The 16,990-nt window shown below is 48.4% G+C and overlaps 1 protein-coding gene across 1 annotated transcript in view; it reads right to left on the bottom strand.

Annotated features, from left to right (window-relative positions):
• LOC135108098 (fringe glycosyltransferase-like) overlaps positions 1-16,785 on the bottom strand; it is a 34,571-nt gene extending 17,786 nt beyond the window's left edge. Inside the window, exon 1 of the mRNA XM_064018752.1 lies at positions 16,063-16,785. Coding sequence (XP_063874822.1) covers positions 16,063-16,539 — 477 coding nt within the window. The 5' untranslated portion in view covers positions 16,540-16,785. The remainder of the gene's footprint in view (positions 1-16,062) is intronic.
• Between the last annotated feature and the right edge of the window lie 205 nt (positions 16,786-16,990).

Genomic DNA, 16,990 nt, shown 5'->3' with positions numbered 1-16,990 from the left:
TGGCTAATCATCTCTGTGGCCTTTGAAAATAGTCATGGTTAAAGACTTAAGCTGACGGTCAAATTTATTCACTTCTTCGTTACTAAAAAGAGTTAATAAGTAAGAGTAGAAGGCCCAGTGAGAACTACAACGAAAGACAAGGTTAAGCTGAAGACGATGATGATACCTGGAGCGACGGTATTGAAAAGTACATTATCTCACGACCACAGAGGCCTTGGGAACACCAGGTGGGGTAAGCCGCGCCCCTTACCCTTGTCTTGAAATTTAATAACACACTCGTCACTTTTCTGACCTGCGAGGACCCACAAGAGAGGCTTCCCACCTTCCACCATCCCCTCTCCCCCGTCAGGATTGCACCACCAGCCAGTGCAGCCCTTCAGACGAGCCAGAGGGACCCGCGCCTCTCCCACATGTCTGAAGTTCCCCTCTCACATGTCTCCCGTAGTCCTCCTCTCCCTCCCTTCCTGAGACGTCTCATAAAAGTCCCTCCCTCGGCTGTCATGTGAAGGTCCCGCTCGCTGCTCCAGGCCTTCTCACGCTGTGCCCGCTGAGTGAGGAGGGAAGGAGAGGAGCAACTAGGGAAAGTGTTGCAAAGGAGGGATAGTGAAGGCATGAAGGAAGGCTACTTACGAACGGAATGCAAGAAATTGAAAAAGTGAGAAGAGAAGGAAAAGAGCGACGAGGGAGAGTGATGCAAGGGAGGGATAGTGGTGATAAGGAAAATTTACGAAGGAAATATAAGTGAACTGGGGAAGCAATGTTTTTTCTAAAGATTATAAGGAAGGAAAGGAGGGAAAAGGGAAAAAACTGTTGGAGGTACTCTACGAAAGAAGATTATTTACAAAGGAAACACAATAATTGAAGAAGCAGTGTTTTTTGAAGATTGTAAGGGAAGAAAGGAGCGACAATGGTAAGTATTGCAAAGAAGCGGTGTTAGTGATATGACGGAATGTTATCTATAATTTCAAGAAACATAAGAATTGAAGAAAAGAAGACATGGATCACCCCCCCCCCCGCCAAAAAAAAAAGACAAATGAACGACTAACGCGACAAAGATTCATAATTAGAAGCAAAGTGTTTTCTGAAGACGGTTTGAGACACGCCATCAACTTCTCCACGAGGACACCCATCTCATTAGCACCCCGGGCACCCCCTCTGCTAAACTCCCTCCCCAGTGGCCTGTCTCCTACCCCACTCCCCACAGCTCAAAATCTCCGCCCCCTGTCAGTCCCCAGGTCCCCGAGTCCCAAAACCCCTGGCGTTCCCAAGCACCCCCCCAGGCCGTTACAGTGTAGGGTGACGGGCCGACGGGGCGGTAAATATAGGCCTGTCCCCAATCGAGTCCTCCCGCCCACTTGAGGAGTCACTCGACCCTCACCCACCACCACCCTCGCCATCGCCGCCGCCGCCCCTCACCTGCCTCCAGTTAAATTGTTTGTAAACGTCCCTTTGGCTGGACCGTCACGTCACAGACCCACACTGGACCAATTTATGGATCACGTGTATGTAATTATCGTGTTTCTCTCTCTCTCTCTCTCTCTCTCTCTCTCTCTCTCTCTCTCTCTCTCTCTCTCTCTCTCTCTCTCCTTTCGAGGCCTATGCGAGTATTGCGAGGAGGAGGAAGGTTAATGTGACAGGAGATTGTGAATGCTTTATGTAGAGTGTATCAGGGATGTTATTACCGACCTGCCTTTTTTTGTTCGCCTGCTTATGTATTCCTGTGGGAGGCGAAGTGATATTTTACCATCCACAAGGCTGTCTTGTAACTCACTAACACCTCCCTCCTGTTGTTTTGGTATCTCGACACACAGATTGGGCGATAATGTTACGGTGAGCAGGTGGGGAGATAATGTTACTGTGAAGTTTATGAAACGCAGATCCCACGAACAAAACCCTTCGATAAGAAACATTTCACAAGGCGATAAGGATTTCCGGTGTGCTCGTGTCCGCGTCGCTGTGAAAGTTATGAACACTGAAAGGCGATGCATTGCAATCTTTAAGCAAATTGTAGGTCGTACACGCGTCAAGCTTAGCACAGTGCTGGGAGAGAGTTGTAATGGGCATAAAGACACGAGAAATGAAACGGAAAGAAAACCAGTGAAGGATACAAGTCTTCTGAGTTGCCTTTGCCTATGAAACTGGTTCAACCAACGAACGCAAAGTGACGGCGATCATTTCTGAGGGACAAATAAATTAACAGAATTACTTGACATGTATCAAGGGACAAAAAAAAAAAATAAATAAATAATAATAATAATAACAATAAATAAGGATTTAAAAAATAAAACGACGACAAAGAAAATAAAAGGTAGAAAGAAAATAGAAAAAAAAACTAACCAAACAACCTTTACATATCCTTTACATGTATCACCACAAAAGATGTATAAAAAAAAAAAAAGGTTTGAGGACTAGAAAAATAAAGAAAAAGGAAGATCGGAAGACAGACAAGAGAGTAACAACCTCATTCCGGTGGCGAAGGCAGAGTGAAGGCGTTAATGAGTTTGAGGTGAGCAGTGGCGGCGGCGATGTCTTTGTCGCGCAGGTGAGACGAGGCTTTGGACAGTGGTCAGTGGTGGCGGTGGTGGCGGTGGTCTGCTGGGTTTCCGTGGTCATCATACTGAAGAAGTCCTGTTTTGTTCACATCTCTCTCTCTCTCTCTCTCTCTCTCTCTCTCTCTCTCTCTCTACTGAAGAAGGAAAAAGTGAGGAAGATTGGAAGTACGAAGGTTTACTGAAGAAAACAAGAAATATAAGAAGAAAGAAGTTAAAACAAGAGAAAAGAGAAAGGAGTAAAGAAAAAGCTGGAGAAATGGAGAGGAAAAAAGGAATTACTGAGAAAAACAGGAAATATAGAAAAAGAGGAAGTTAAAGCGAAAGAAAAGGAGAAAGATACAAGGAAAAATTAGACAAATAGAGAACAGAGAAATCAGGTGAATAAACTAAAAAGTTAAATAAAAGTAAGGAGAAAAGGATGGACGGAGGGACGGAGGGAGGGGGAGGAGGAAAAGGAAAGGGACAGAGGGAGAGACGGGATGTGAGAGAAAGGGACACAGGGAAGGGAAAAGAAGGGAAGTGAAGGGGAGGGAGAGGGAAGCGTGGGTGGGATAACACACCACAAATATTTGCTCAGATTTCCTATTTGCTGGGGAATAAAAGGAAGGAACCATTCGCTGTTTGTGTCGAGGCAGGATGGGAGAACGGGACGATTAGTGTAGCGAGGAGACAACACTGAGACCTGCGAGGTTACGAGGCGGAAAAGTAGTAGTAGTAGTAGTAGTAGCAGTGATGGTGGTGGTGCTGGTAGTGGAAATGACAACAATTAATAAACTTCTACTACTACTACTACTACTACTACTACTACTACTACTACTAATAATAATAATAATAATAATAATAATGCTACAACTACGGGAAAAATAATGAAGAATTCACTCAGCGAGCACATATAATAACAGTAGTAGTAGTATTAGTAGTTAGTAGTTAGTAGTAGTAGTAGTTAGTAGTTAGTAGTAGTAGTAGTTAGTAGTAGTAGTAGTTAGTAGTAGTTAGTAGTTAGTAGTTAGTAGTAGTAGTAGTTAGTAGTAGTAGTAGTTAGTAATAGTAGTAGTAGTAGTAGTAGTGGCAATAAAAATAGCAATAGCCCTGACAATAGAAATGAACTACTACTACTACTACTATTACTACTGCTACTGCTACTGCTACTGCTACTACCACAATCACCACCACCACTACCACAACAACTACTTTACTACTAGCGACAACAAGAGCATGTCAGCGAGGCGGACAATTAACACTTATCACACAAACACAATAACAAGACACTTAAAATCTCATCTGGAAGGGATGGGAAGGGGTGAGCAAGAGGAGGAGGAGGAGGAGGGTGGGGTACAGGGGAGGGCACGGGGGCTCAGGGAGTGTGGGAACTAACAACAGAGGAAGGATCAAATTCGCCGGGTCTCGATCCCCCCTAGGCGACGAACAACTGTTGAGTTCGGTGCCTGATACCAGCTCGGCTTTTTAACGCCTCGAGTTTCAACAGTGCTCTCTACGAAATCTCTCTCTCTCTCTCTCTCTCTCTCTCTCTCTCTCTCTCTCTCTCTCTCTCTCTCTCTCTCTCTCTCTCTCTCTCTCGTGAATGTATACATATGTGCAGTGACTAAGGACTTTCATTATTACTCTCTCTCTCTCTCTCTCTCTCTCTCTCCTCTCTCTCTCTCTCTCTCTCTCTCTCTCTCTCTCTCTCTCTCTCTCTCTCTCTCTCTCTCTCTCTCTCTCTCTCTCTCCGCCCGGAATATTTCCACTGTTCAATATGCATATTGCAATTAAATGTCTGTGTCCATGGTATTATACTACTACTACTACTACTACTATTACAGGACACACCGTTACATCAACAAAGACTACAATTATTATTATCACTATTCACGGCATTGACTAAAAATCATAATAAAATAATAAGTTACAGTAGTAGTAGTAGTAGTAGTAGTAGTAGTAGTAGTAGTAGTAGTAGTAGTAGTAGAAGTGGCAGAGGAAGTGGTGAAGCAGCACAATACACGTTTAATTTTTGCTTCACCCTGTACGCAAGACTAGTCATGCATGAAATATTCCACATTCAAATAATTCGAGACTCCGACAATGAGAGAGAGAGAGAGAGAGAGAGAGAGAGAGAGAGAGAGAGACCCTCCCTCCTCTCACTGCCACACAATCTGTCCGGTGGGGCATGTTATCACGCTAACCTTATGGGTGGAGGAGGAGGAGGAGGGGATGACGCCGTGGCCAACAATACGTCGCCAGTCACCACCAGTCAGTCCTCACTCGGTTGACGGCACGTGAATAGAAGGGAGACGGAGAGAGAGGGAGGGTGAGATGGGAGGGAGGGTGAGATGAGATGAGAGAGAGAGAGAGAGAGAGAGTAGAGAGAGAGAGAGAGAGAGAGAGAGAGAGAGAGAGAGAGAGAGAGAGAGAGAGAGAGAGAGAGAGCCTGGGAAACTGAACGTGCGTCAGTGTGTGTGTGTGTGTGTGTGTGTGTGTGTACAAGTGTAATTATTCATCTAGGCCACTTGGTAACACACACACACACACACACACACACACACACACACACACAGAAAAAGAGAGAGAAAGAGAGAAAACAGAGATAAAGGGCAATGACCATAAGAGAGAGAGAGAGAGAGAGAGAGAGAGAGAGAGAGAGAGAGAGAGAGAGAGAGAGAGAGAGAGAGAGAGAGACAGTATAGTAAGAAAGAAAATGAAAATAAAGAAGACAAATTTAAGGACAAGATCTTTGCTCCCACGGGTACCATCTCCCTCTCTCTCTTTCTCCCTCCCTCCGTCCCTCCTTCACTCTCTCCCTGTTATATCTCGTGATAATCTCCCTCCTCTCCCAGTGAAGGGCGAGGAGAGCCTTGATCAACACAGGTAAGCTTCTCTCTCCCCTTCTCTCCCTCTCTCCCTCCCCGTCTTATCGCCTCCTACAACCTCCCTTCTCAGCTTACTCAAGGCAATGCTTCTAAAGACACACAGATGAACGATAGGACTCAGATTTTTCTGCACTCTATCTTGACTTCTACTTTGACTTTGGTGGAGGCTATCAAGGGTTTCAATGGTGTCTTTTTATATTTCTACTGAGTATGATAGATTTTTTTTTTTTGCACTATGAAAGAGAGGAAACACCCGTGAGAAGATCTTTCATCTACGTTGCCCTTTTAATTAAGAGAGAGAGAGAGAGAGAGAGAGAGAGAGAGAGAGAGAGAGAGAGAGAGAGAGAGAGAGAGAGAGAGAGAGAGAGAGAGAAAGCAGGTGCCCCAAATAGTCCATTAAAGTCATTAGCTATGCAGGAGAGGGAGAAGGGTCGACAGTAACACCAACAGACAAGAGTACGCCACACTGAACCTTCGCTCTATGCACGCGACCGTCTTGTGCCTCCAGCAGCCCGCGTCACCCTCCCGTCCACCGCTAGCACGCTACAGAACCTGCCCACTCCCTGTACTCTACAACCTACAAAATACGTCAATGCCTTCCTTCCCATTACTTCACACACACACAGAGGTGAGAGAGGAAACAGAAGAGTTATAGTAGCACTGTCCACCGAAGGAATAAACCAACACACACACACACACACACACACACACACACACACACACACACCTCCTGCAGCACCTCCAGTAGCCCGCCTCGCCTCGCCTCCTCCACGGCCGCCTGCATCTGTTTGTTTGCATACACACACACGGGCGGGAGGAGGAGCCGCTGGGATCCAATATCCACTCAGGCAATTCACAGCACAACCCGCCCGCCAGCTTGTTGTGTTGTGTCGGGGACGCGGCCACCAACCAAGACGCAATCCTCTCCCTCCTCTCCCTCCCTCTCCCTTCTCTCCTTTATTCTCCTGATATTATTCAGGTTTTATCCCCCCAGTCCCTCTCTCTCTCTCTCTCTCTCTCTCTCTCTCCTCGTCTCTCCTCTCTCTCTCTCTCTCTCTCTCTCTCTCTCTCTCCCTCTCCACCCCCTCGGCCCTCCCCTCTTTTCTCGTTCTCTCTTTCTCTCTCACTCCCTGCCCCTCCCGTCGCTCATTCACTCACAATACTGGGGCGTGGGGCTGTTTGTATGGCCGAGGGCATTGGCAAGACGGCTGCCTCTGTCCACCAAGCTCAACGACACCCAACGACTACGACTACTACTGCTGCTGTTATTACTACTTATATTATTACTGCTGCTGCTACTGCTACTTTCTGGCACTACCTTCCACTACTATTACCATGCCATTATTCTATTGTGGTTGCTATTCATCTATTAGGACAAAAACAACAACGACAACTACAACAACTACTACTACTACTACCACTACTACTACTACTACTACTACTACTACTACTACTGACTATTGCTGCAGACTGCTCATAACAGGAAAGAGATCAAAATACCGCTGCATGCTGTGTAACCAACTGCAAAAACTACTCCAGCCAGCCGCCCGCCGCCCTCATGTGTAGGGAGAGAGGGAGAGGGAGGGAGAGGGAGGGAGAGACGGGATCACTGTGGTCGACGGGGTAAATAAGGGATGGTAGAGTTACAAGAGACAGTGCAGTGATACTCTCTCTCTCTCTCTCTCTCTCTCTGCTCTCCTCTCTCTCCTCTCTCTCTCTCTCTCTCTCTCTCTCTCTCTCTCTCTCTCTCTCTCTATCTATCTATCTATCTATCTATCTCTGCCGTCTCATTATCCAGTTTTGCTTCCTCTTCATCGTTCTTCTCTTCCTCCTTTTCTTTACCAACATACCTCTTCCTCCTCCTCTTCGTTCTTCTCCACCAGCACTCTTCCTCCTCCTCTCCCTCTCCTTTACCAGCACACCTCTTCCTCCTCCTCGTGCTTCCTCTCCCTCCCAATTACCTCTCACTCTCCCTCATTCCAGATGCAAATGCGTGCCGCCGCGAGGGTCCTAAGCAAGAGTCGCCGCCAGCCCAACGCTCGCGACGTGTGAACGGCCGGCCGCTAATGGCTGTGTCTTCGCGCCCCGACACCACTACTACTGCTACTGCTGTGTTGTACTGTGCTGTGTTGTGCTGTGCTGTGTTGGGTTGGGTTATCTTGGTTATCTCTCTGTCTCTCTCTCTTCCTGCTCTTACATCACTCCTTTCCTTTCAGTACGTAATCTTTATTTCTTCTTCCTACATCACTTATTCCCTTTCCGTATATCGTCTTCTTCTTTCAACACTCATTTATTCTTTCTTTTCTCTCCCCTATCCCTCCCACACCACTCCTTCTCTCTCCTATTTCTTCCCACATGGTCCTTCTTCCATCATTCATTTCCTCTCGGTATGTCCTCTCATCTCTCTCTCCCACTTGTTCTCCCACTCGCTCCCTCTTTACATGCTGTCCTCTCCCTCTCTCGGTTTTTCTTTCCTCGTCCTTGTTACACCCACTCGTTGTGTTTGTTCCTGTTTGTTTTTTCCTCTCGCCCTTGGTCTCTCTCTCTCGGGGCAGTAAGCTCACTCCCCCCTTGTCGTTATCGGGGTACTGGCCTCTCTCTCTCTCTCTCTCTCTCTCTCTCTCTCTCTCTCTCTCTCTCTCTCTCTCTCTCTCACTCTCTCTCTCTCTCTCTCGGCCAAGCGCTGCGTCATGTCTTCATTATTCTTTAATTAAGTTGGTATTGAAGAAGTGATGTAGTGCTCGGTATTGTGTGGCTAGGAACGCTGCATAAACTGCCTCCTCGTCCGCCTCCTCCAAGCCGCTGATGTCATCGTGCATGGTATGAGAGAGAAAGGAAAGATAAAAATCCTTCACTTGAGTCCTTGAATCATACGAGACTCCGCGTGAGGGAGAAGAAGGAGGACGAGGAGTAGGAATAGGAGGAGTAGGAGTAAGAGGAGAAGGAGAAGGAGGAGGAGGAGGAGGAGGAGGAGGAGGAGGAGGAGGAGAGCAAGTGAGGCTAATGTATAAATAAAGAAAATGCGCAATACAGTTCATGAACTTTCCAACACAGACAGACAAACAGACAGAAAAAGAAGAAAAGAAAAAAGGAAAAAAAAATATTGGACGAGGTTATGAGGCGTGGCAGACAATGCGACAAATGAACGAAGGTCAGCAGCAGAATGAGACAAGAAAAACACGAGAGAGAGAGAGAGAGAGAGAGAGAGAGAGAGAGAGAGAGAGAGAGAGAGGAGAGAAGAGAGAGAGAGAGAGAGATGAGGAGGACCGGCAGAATAAAAGAGTAAGAACCTTGGCCCTCACTCGATGGCGCTATTGTTTACTGCGGGCTGGCAATCTGAGCCTCTACAAAGGGCCGTGATCGCCTCTATCAGTGGCCTTTGTAACACAGACAAGATGAATGACCACACCGGGGGTAAACTGCCGTCCCCTTATCACGCAGCTCCGACCCCAAAGCACTTCACTCTAGCTACACTTGAAATGCTTACTAAATTTTTGCTAGCCACGCCCGTTCTTAGAATACTGAGGATATCTGAGCCCCAACAGATAAGAGGTAAGGGGAAGCGGTAGATGAGATAACGATGCGGAGTTTGGTGCCGCGAGGAGGTACTACGTAAGATGAAGGCTGTGATTTATGTGTGTACAGGACGAAAGGAGAGAAGGGAAGAGGAAGGTTGGTGGGAGGGAAGGAGGGAAGGATGAATGAAAGCTGCTAATTGTGGTGTGATACTGCTACTACTACTATTACTACTATAACTACTACTACTACTACTATCACCACCACCACCATCACCACCACAAGAAAGAGGAAAGGTCCGTCCATATCCCCCCACCCATCACTACACAGCCTTGTCTTGTCTGCCACCTTGCACTGCTCACAATCCGATCCCTCTCCCCCCTTCCCACACACACACACACACACACACACACACACACACACACACGAGACGTAAAACTCCCGCACCCCTGACGCCCAGAATAGCCTTTAATAACCCCACCAGCTCCATCTTAAGGCGGGACACATTATTTTTAAGGCGACTTCAATTCCCTCACCCCCCTCTTCCCGCCCCCCTCCACCCCCTGCCCTTCCATTCCAATCCACAATGCCGACCTGCCAGCCAGCCATCTGCCGCCCCTTTGTGCCGCCACGCTCTCTCCAAGGGGCATAGGGCTGAGAGGCTAAAAGAGACTCCGTGGAAGAACCTCCGAAACCCATAAGCCCGTGAGAAAGTGTCACTTTTACGGGTCGCGTTTGTGAGTTCCGTGTTCCAGGAGGTGTGTTGGTTCAGTGGTGGTGGAGGGCGGCGGGTGATGAGGGCAGGAGCGGGGCGAGGGCTGGCTTGGAGGGACACAGACACGCTCCGCGCGTTAATAGAAAAAAAAAGTGCTCTTAAGAAGGCCTGAGTTTCTAAACGGGAATGTAATGATCCCATCAGATACTGGACGGCGGCAGGGAACAGCAGACGACAGGAGACAGAAGCGAGAGGGCCGAAAATAACACACACACACACGTCACACACACGTCATGAACGAGCAGGAAAGTATCCATTGTGAGGAAGGCCTGCGCTCCAAAAGAGGGATGTAATCGTCCTATTTAATACTCGAGGATGAAAGGGCGGGGCGAGCAGGAGTGGCTGAGTGCCCACAGCCCCGGGGTGTGGCCTGTCCCATGGGAACGAGTTTTCCATCCCCCACCAGCACCCCTGCCCTGCTCTACCCTGTTCCGCTCTACCCCGCCCCGCCCTGCACCGCGTAGCAAAGTAAAGGTCAGCTTTATCGAGCGGCGGCTTTGCGAGGACGATCTGATTCAAGAATGACTTTGAAAAGGTTAAGTAAGCAGGAGGGAAGGTCAACGCCGCGGTTCTGGCTCCTCTCTGCCTGCATGTGACAAACAACACCACAGACCCTCCCGCGCTGGTCGTAGAGCAGCGCGGATCACTTGTAATGAAGACTAATTGCCACGTGAGCCACACATGCATGCTGGCGTCTGTGTGTGTGTGTGTGTCCCCAGAGTGGCTTGACGCAGCGCCGCCAACACTGACGCCGTGCCATCACCAAAATAATGTATCACTCATTACGTAATATCAGCTTAATGATAATAATTATAGTAGTAATAATAGTAGTATCAGTAGTAGTAGTAGCAGTAGCAGTAGTAGTAGTAGTAGTAGTAGTAGTAGTAGCAGTAGTAGTAGTAGTAGCAGTAGTAGTAGTAGTAGTAGTAATAGTAGTAGTAGCAGTACTACTCTTCAGTAGGCCTTTTTTTTTGTTATTTTTTGTTGCTTCAAGCCAGAACCCGTCTTATATAAAATAATAATGATAATAACACGAAACTACTATTACAACAACAACAACAACAACAACTACTACTACAACAACAACTTCTAGTACTACTACTACTACTACTACTACATATAAAGAATAATACCTCCACCCCATGTTTATTGATGTGTCAATTAGGGGCTCCATTACTTGGAGGTCATTAGCCCCAGCTCCCGCTAATGACTGTGGCATCCAACCATATCTAATACTCTATAATATACACATTAGTTGTTAACTATAAATTCATTCTACCTCTACTCTATCTACTCTTATGCCACTCTCCACCACTGTAGCCTCGCAGTCGAGGCCTCCTAAGTCTGCAGGTATGGGAGTGGAATGCCTTGTCCCCCTGAGACACAGGAGGGCAGATCTGAGGAGGGAGAATGAGAGACGGCACCTCATCCATGCGACGACATGGCTCCTTGGCTGGTGCTTCTTTTCTGCCATTAGGTCGGCTAGTCTTGAGTAGAAGCACTGAGCCTTGGAGCCCATCCCGCCAGATGTGGTGAAGACCAGAGGTGTGAAGCTGCCCTGGTCAACGTGTTGGATTCTCTCCCCATACGCTCGGATCTTCTCCTGCTCATTCTTGCGGTGGGCGGCCTCCAGGGAGAGTTCGTGGTGACAGGCGGCCATCGGGTCAAAGATCCGTATGTCCATGAATGCTTTCTGTCCCCTTGTCCAGAACCCTCGTGCACTGACGTCGACTCGAGCCTCGTTGGTGGTGTTGGCTGTTCTGTAGCGCAGGTGCTCGCCGTCTAGCGGCAGGAGGGTCGGTTCAGTGGAGACATCGTGGCACACCTCCCTGAGCATGCTGGCGGTCAGATCTCTCACCTCATCGTGCCTGATACATACGAATCCCCCCTTTTTGCACGTCCTGGTGTGGTTGACGTCATTGGGGGAGCCACACACACAAGTACTGGGGAGTCCTTCCATCGGCCAGCCGTACCTCAGAGCAATGGCGTCGACAAATTCTTGTTGGTTGAGGCTGAAGCCCTTCGCTCTGATGGGCAGTGACGTTAGCCAGTTAGAGGCTCCCGTTTCCTGTGCAGTGAGGATTTTTCTCACTGTGGTTGCAGGCAGGATGTTTATCAGGTCTTCGAGACAGTTTCGTTGATGTTGTTGCCTATCTCTAGATATAATTCGTCCTTGCTCAGTGACTGCACTTTGGGCTATTTCACCATGTGCGTCCTGAGCAATGATCTTCTCTGTGAGGGACCTGGTGAGCTTGAGGGAGTTGAGGTTCTCCACAGTCGCCAACTTCTCAGGGGAGGTGATTCCCATCCCGCCCAGTCTTGGTGGAAGTTCGAGCAGCGCCCTTTCCCCATCTCCGATGGTGTGGTATCTCAGTAACGCTGGGAGGAAGGTGTTCCTTATCGAGACCTCCAGTGGTGCAAGGAGAGGGCTGATGCCTGGGATGGTGCGCATGGCGAATCTCCATCGATGCTGCAAGCCGTGGGTGTAGGCAGAGTAGGCTGCATGAGGCTCAGTCCTGGCCATGTCAGACAGGACTTCCACCTCATGTATCCACTCCTTCACCTTTTCTCCTATGTACTCCTTCTTGAACTCCTCTGTTCCGATGACAGCACCCAGATGCCGTTGTCCATCCTTTGTTATTATAACTCCACTGCCACTGAAGCTATCCACTGCACTGTCATAGTGTTCAGGCTTTACAATAAGGACGGACTTAGCGGCATTGGGTGTGTACCCTATGATGGGACCATTGTCGTTCACTAAGCCCCACCATTTTTTCAAGTCTACTACTACTACTACTACTACTACTACTACCTCTACTATTAAAACTACCGCTAATACTGATAATACAAATACGATATAATCGCTGAAACACCCTTCATGTTACTGCAAGCACACACACAATGACGAAAGAAAACTGAACCTACACTGCAATACCCATAAAAGATCCCATGTGGAGACCAACAGGACACGGGATGACTGTGTTGCGTCTAGCCTGGATCTGGTCTTCGCCTGGGTCCTGCTGGCCATAAATCGAGGTTAAGACGGTGACGAGTACCGTGCGTGGCCTCACAAAAAGGGCCGTGTGGACGCTAAGATTTCAGTAAGCGGATAGGGGAGGGAGGCGCGCGAGACGGAATCTGGTCTGGTGGCTGAGACGAGTGAGGGTCGTAACGAGACGTATTCCCAGCCTCTCGCGTTACTCCTTGTGTGTGTGTGTGTGTGTGTGTGTGTGTGTGTGTGTGTGTGTGTGTGTGTGTGTGTGTGTGTCTGTGTATGGCGTCATTCAATCCGTGTGTCTTCCGTCCTCTTATCATCAGTACTGCTCCACCCTCTCTCCCCTTCCACCTCTGTCTCTTCCTGTCACTCCTCCCTGTCTCTCCCCAGCATACCCCTGCCTCCCTCCATCACTTCCAATCCCTGCATCCCCTTCCACCATCATTCCTTCCACACACAAAGGCCTCCTCCGCCACTCACACCCCACCTACGTCCCTCACTCCACCTGACTCCACTTCAATCAATCAGACACATCCTCACCCCACCCACCGGTAATCACCCACGCCTCTGCACATTATCCACACACACACACACGGCATATTATCTACACACACACAAACGCATGACCGTATTCTGAAACGCTTCTGAGCCGCACCTCGACTACTTTCAAAAGGCTCTACATAGTTGAAGTTACACGGGTTTTTTAACGGTGTTTTTACGGTTCTAGTGACATACTGATAAGATTTCTACATTATTAACAGGGGAAACACTCTTGGGAACAGGATTATTAGTCATCGCTGTGGCCTTGAAAAACAATCGTGGTGAGAGAGCAAAGCATTTCAGAACACGGGTCAGACATACACGCGCGCGTACACACACACACACACACACACACACACACACACACACCCGCATGGAGTCTCGGTGGCTACTCAGTAATTGTAATCTATTGGTTTAAGTGGATCATCCGGACACGCTATTATCCGGCCAGAGAGAGAGAGAGAGAGAGAGAGAGAGAGAGAGAGAGAGAGAGAGAGAGAGAGAGAGAGAGAGAGAGAGAGAGAGAGAGAGAGAGAGAGAGAGAGCAATGAGGGCCACTGATGAGGGGAGAGCAGGACAAACACGCACCAGTAAGGGGAAATGAGGGATGATGGAGAGGAAGGGGAGAAAATGAGGGGACAAGAGAGAGAGAGAGAGAGAGAGAGAGAGAGAGAGAGAGAGAGAGAGAGAGAGAGAGAGAGGAAGAGTTCAATCAGAGGTGTCACTGGACCATCACTGTAATCACCATCACGCAATCACACCACTGGGAGAGGGGGTGAGAGGGGAAAGGGGGAAGGGATACTCTTAACAAGGATTAAAGAGGATATATTCTCTCTCTCTCTCTCTCTCTCTCTCTCTCTCTCTCTCTCTCTCTCTCTCTCTCTCTCTCTCTCTCTCTCTCTCTCTCTCTCTCTCTCTCTCTCTCTCTCTCTCTCTTGCCACTCATCGTCACACCGAACACAATGTCATGTAAGAGAAGGAAGAGGAGGAGGAGGAAAGAGGGGTGAATGGAGGGAGGAGCTGTGACGTCATGCTTGTAAAAAGTTACCTTCAAACACCTGCTCTTTTTTCCTCTCTCTCTCTCTCTCTCTCTCTCTCTCTCTCTCTCTCTCTCTCTCTCTCTCTCTCTCTCTCTCTTTTGACCAAATGTATGCAACCCCGTGATGTATTGTGCGTGATGATCCTCTCTCTCTCTCTCTCTCTCTCTCTCTCTCTCTCTCTCTCTCTCTCTCTCTCTCTCTCTCTCGTTTTGACGCTTGCAAATACTATAATCATCGCGGTTTCTTTTTTTATCATTAGTCATTATTTACTATTATTACTGCAGTTACTATTAAAATTTACTATTTACTATCATTTTACGATTTCACCACCTCATCCTTCGGTATTAAGACACAAAACGACAACGACAACAACAACAACAACAACAACAACAACAACCAACTTTGAACTCTCTTGACTTCGCTGCCCCTGCTCTGGCCACCTGATCTTGGTGACCTGACCTCTCCTCTGGCTGAGGTCAAGGATTGAGAGGCGTCGGGTCAGGCGAGGCCGACGGACGAGGGTCATTAACAATGAGAGAGAGAGAGAGAGAGAGAGAGAGAGAGAGAGAGAGAGAGAGAGAGAGAGAGAGAGAGAGAGAGAGAGAGAGGTGGTGCACGCGTATCATATATGCGTGGGAAACTCAAGAGTACCAGATAAAGGTTAAGGAAGGAACACTGATATGTGAGGCGCAGTGGGAGCGATGCTACAGCGGAGATAAGTGTGACGTTTGGCCCTAAGCTAGGTCATGCCACGTATGACACGCTTCGTCACATTACCAAAGTCGCTGGTCTGTTAAGATCATATGCATGACCTAACTCAAAGTGATTCTACTCTAGGTTTAGTTTTGGGAAAAAGATGCACGTGAGATTAACAGACACCATAAATATGAGGTGAGACACTCCTCACCTGACTCAGATCGCTATTATAATAATTAACCAACATATAAGTGACCTAAGTCGAAGTGATTCTATTGCGGATTTAAAGGAAAAATATGCATATGAGATAAACAAAGTCTTACTAAATAAACTATAAAAAGCAGCTCTCTAAAATCTAACTAGATTTGTAAAGTATTGGATAAGGAATGAACTGCCTGCACATTCTCCACTAAGTAATCACAAAGTAATCTGGCAGAGTGCAAGGTGAAAGACGAGGAGCAACGACACGGCGTTATCTGGGCTTCAAGACGCTCAGCTGTCTGTGAGCGACACAGCTGAGCGGCAGGTGATAAGCCACAACAAAGGACAGACCCCCACCCTCGGGAAGTGACTCCACCTCCTCTTATCAGCCACCGACTGTCCCGCGCCTTGCCACTACCACCACCCAATCTTTTCTTCCCCTACACACACACACACACACACACACACACACACACACACCTTCATCCCGCTTTATTTCGTTTTTGTTTAGTGTGTTCATGCGATACTACGTATATACCACCCTTGCATAATCTTTAAAGTATTGTAATGCTCTCCTCCCTCCCATGAGCACCAGCATTTCATTCACCGCATGCATGGGAAGGGAGTTAGACATGAGTAAACCTATCCAGCGATTCTGTGCGCTCTAGCAAGTGATTTGGAAACAAGCACGTACGACGCTCTTGCACACGGGCGTGTTCTACAGATGACAATTGCGTACGGTCGTAGCAGCAACGTTTGACAGTCGGTGCATTTCATTCAGCGGTCTTAGTATATCACGCTTACGTTGTCCACAGAAGTTAATGAGTTAAATTATTATAGTGAATATTTAAGAGGCGAGTGTGCGCGTGGCAAGACCCACCTGTTGCCGCGCCAGGGTGAACCACGTCTTGAGGATGAGGTCGAGGCGCGTGTGGTGGAATCCTCGAGTCGTCTTGACGGTGATAAAGAGGTCATCAAGGCTGGTGGAGGGTTGGGCAGTAGCCGTTGCTACTAAGGTATTTAAGAGACGTCTCTGTTTGGCCTCCTCTTCCTCCTCCAGATTCTCTTCTCTCCTTCCTCCCGAGGGTTCTCCCTCCCCCAGGATAGTGTTGGAGTCGCTCGCCCCGGCGGCCACCTCATAGTCTCTGCCCAGGGACCTTGGGGCGCGCTCCGGCCACGCCTGCACGGGGAGGAACTTGGGCGAGCTGGGCCTTTCCGCTGTCGCCGCAGAGTCACGCAGGCTATGAGCTAAATTTTGGAGTATTAACACACACAAAGTCAGGCCCACGCAGGCCACGGCAGCTTGCTGCACCAAATTACGGATCTTGAGCCTCATTGTCTTGTCCTGCGGCCGCATCACATCGGGGCGAGTGGCGACGCGAGGGCCTGGCTGAGTCTACACAACGCTGGCTCACACACCATGGCGCAGAGCTGGCAGCGCACACCCTTACTCTGACCAGGCTCAGGAGAAACTAAACCCACTTGGGAATCAGGATTCGGACTCCAAACTCTCTCGTCGCTCGCTGGCGACTAGCGCTCAGTTGTCACTTAATATTTTTACCTGATTTTATCTCCCCAAGGGTTTCGTCCTCTCATGCAACTATTACTTCATCTGTTTTTACGTGCGATCAAAACCAGACTCTTCAAATAAGCCTGACAATGAACACGCCGAGGGACGAGACAATAAGGCATGGAGTGCTGGCGGCTGCGCGTTGCTGGCAACACTGCTGCTGGCCGTCACAGCGGGATGGGCCTCGTGTAGGTCTGGCAACGTAAATCACAGTTGGTCAGTACAGTTCACGCCACTT

This window comes from Scylla paramamosain, chromosome 16 (genome assembly GCF_035594125.1).
Source record: "Scylla paramamosain isolate STU-SP2022 chromosome 16, ASM3559412v1, whole genome shotgun sequence".
Lineage (NCBI taxonomy): Eukaryota > Metazoa > Arthropoda > Malacostraca > Decapoda > Portunidae > Scylla > Scylla paramamosain.
The sequence above is the reverse complement of the archived record's forward strand: the minus strand, read 5'-3'. Positions and strand labels throughout refer to the sequence as shown.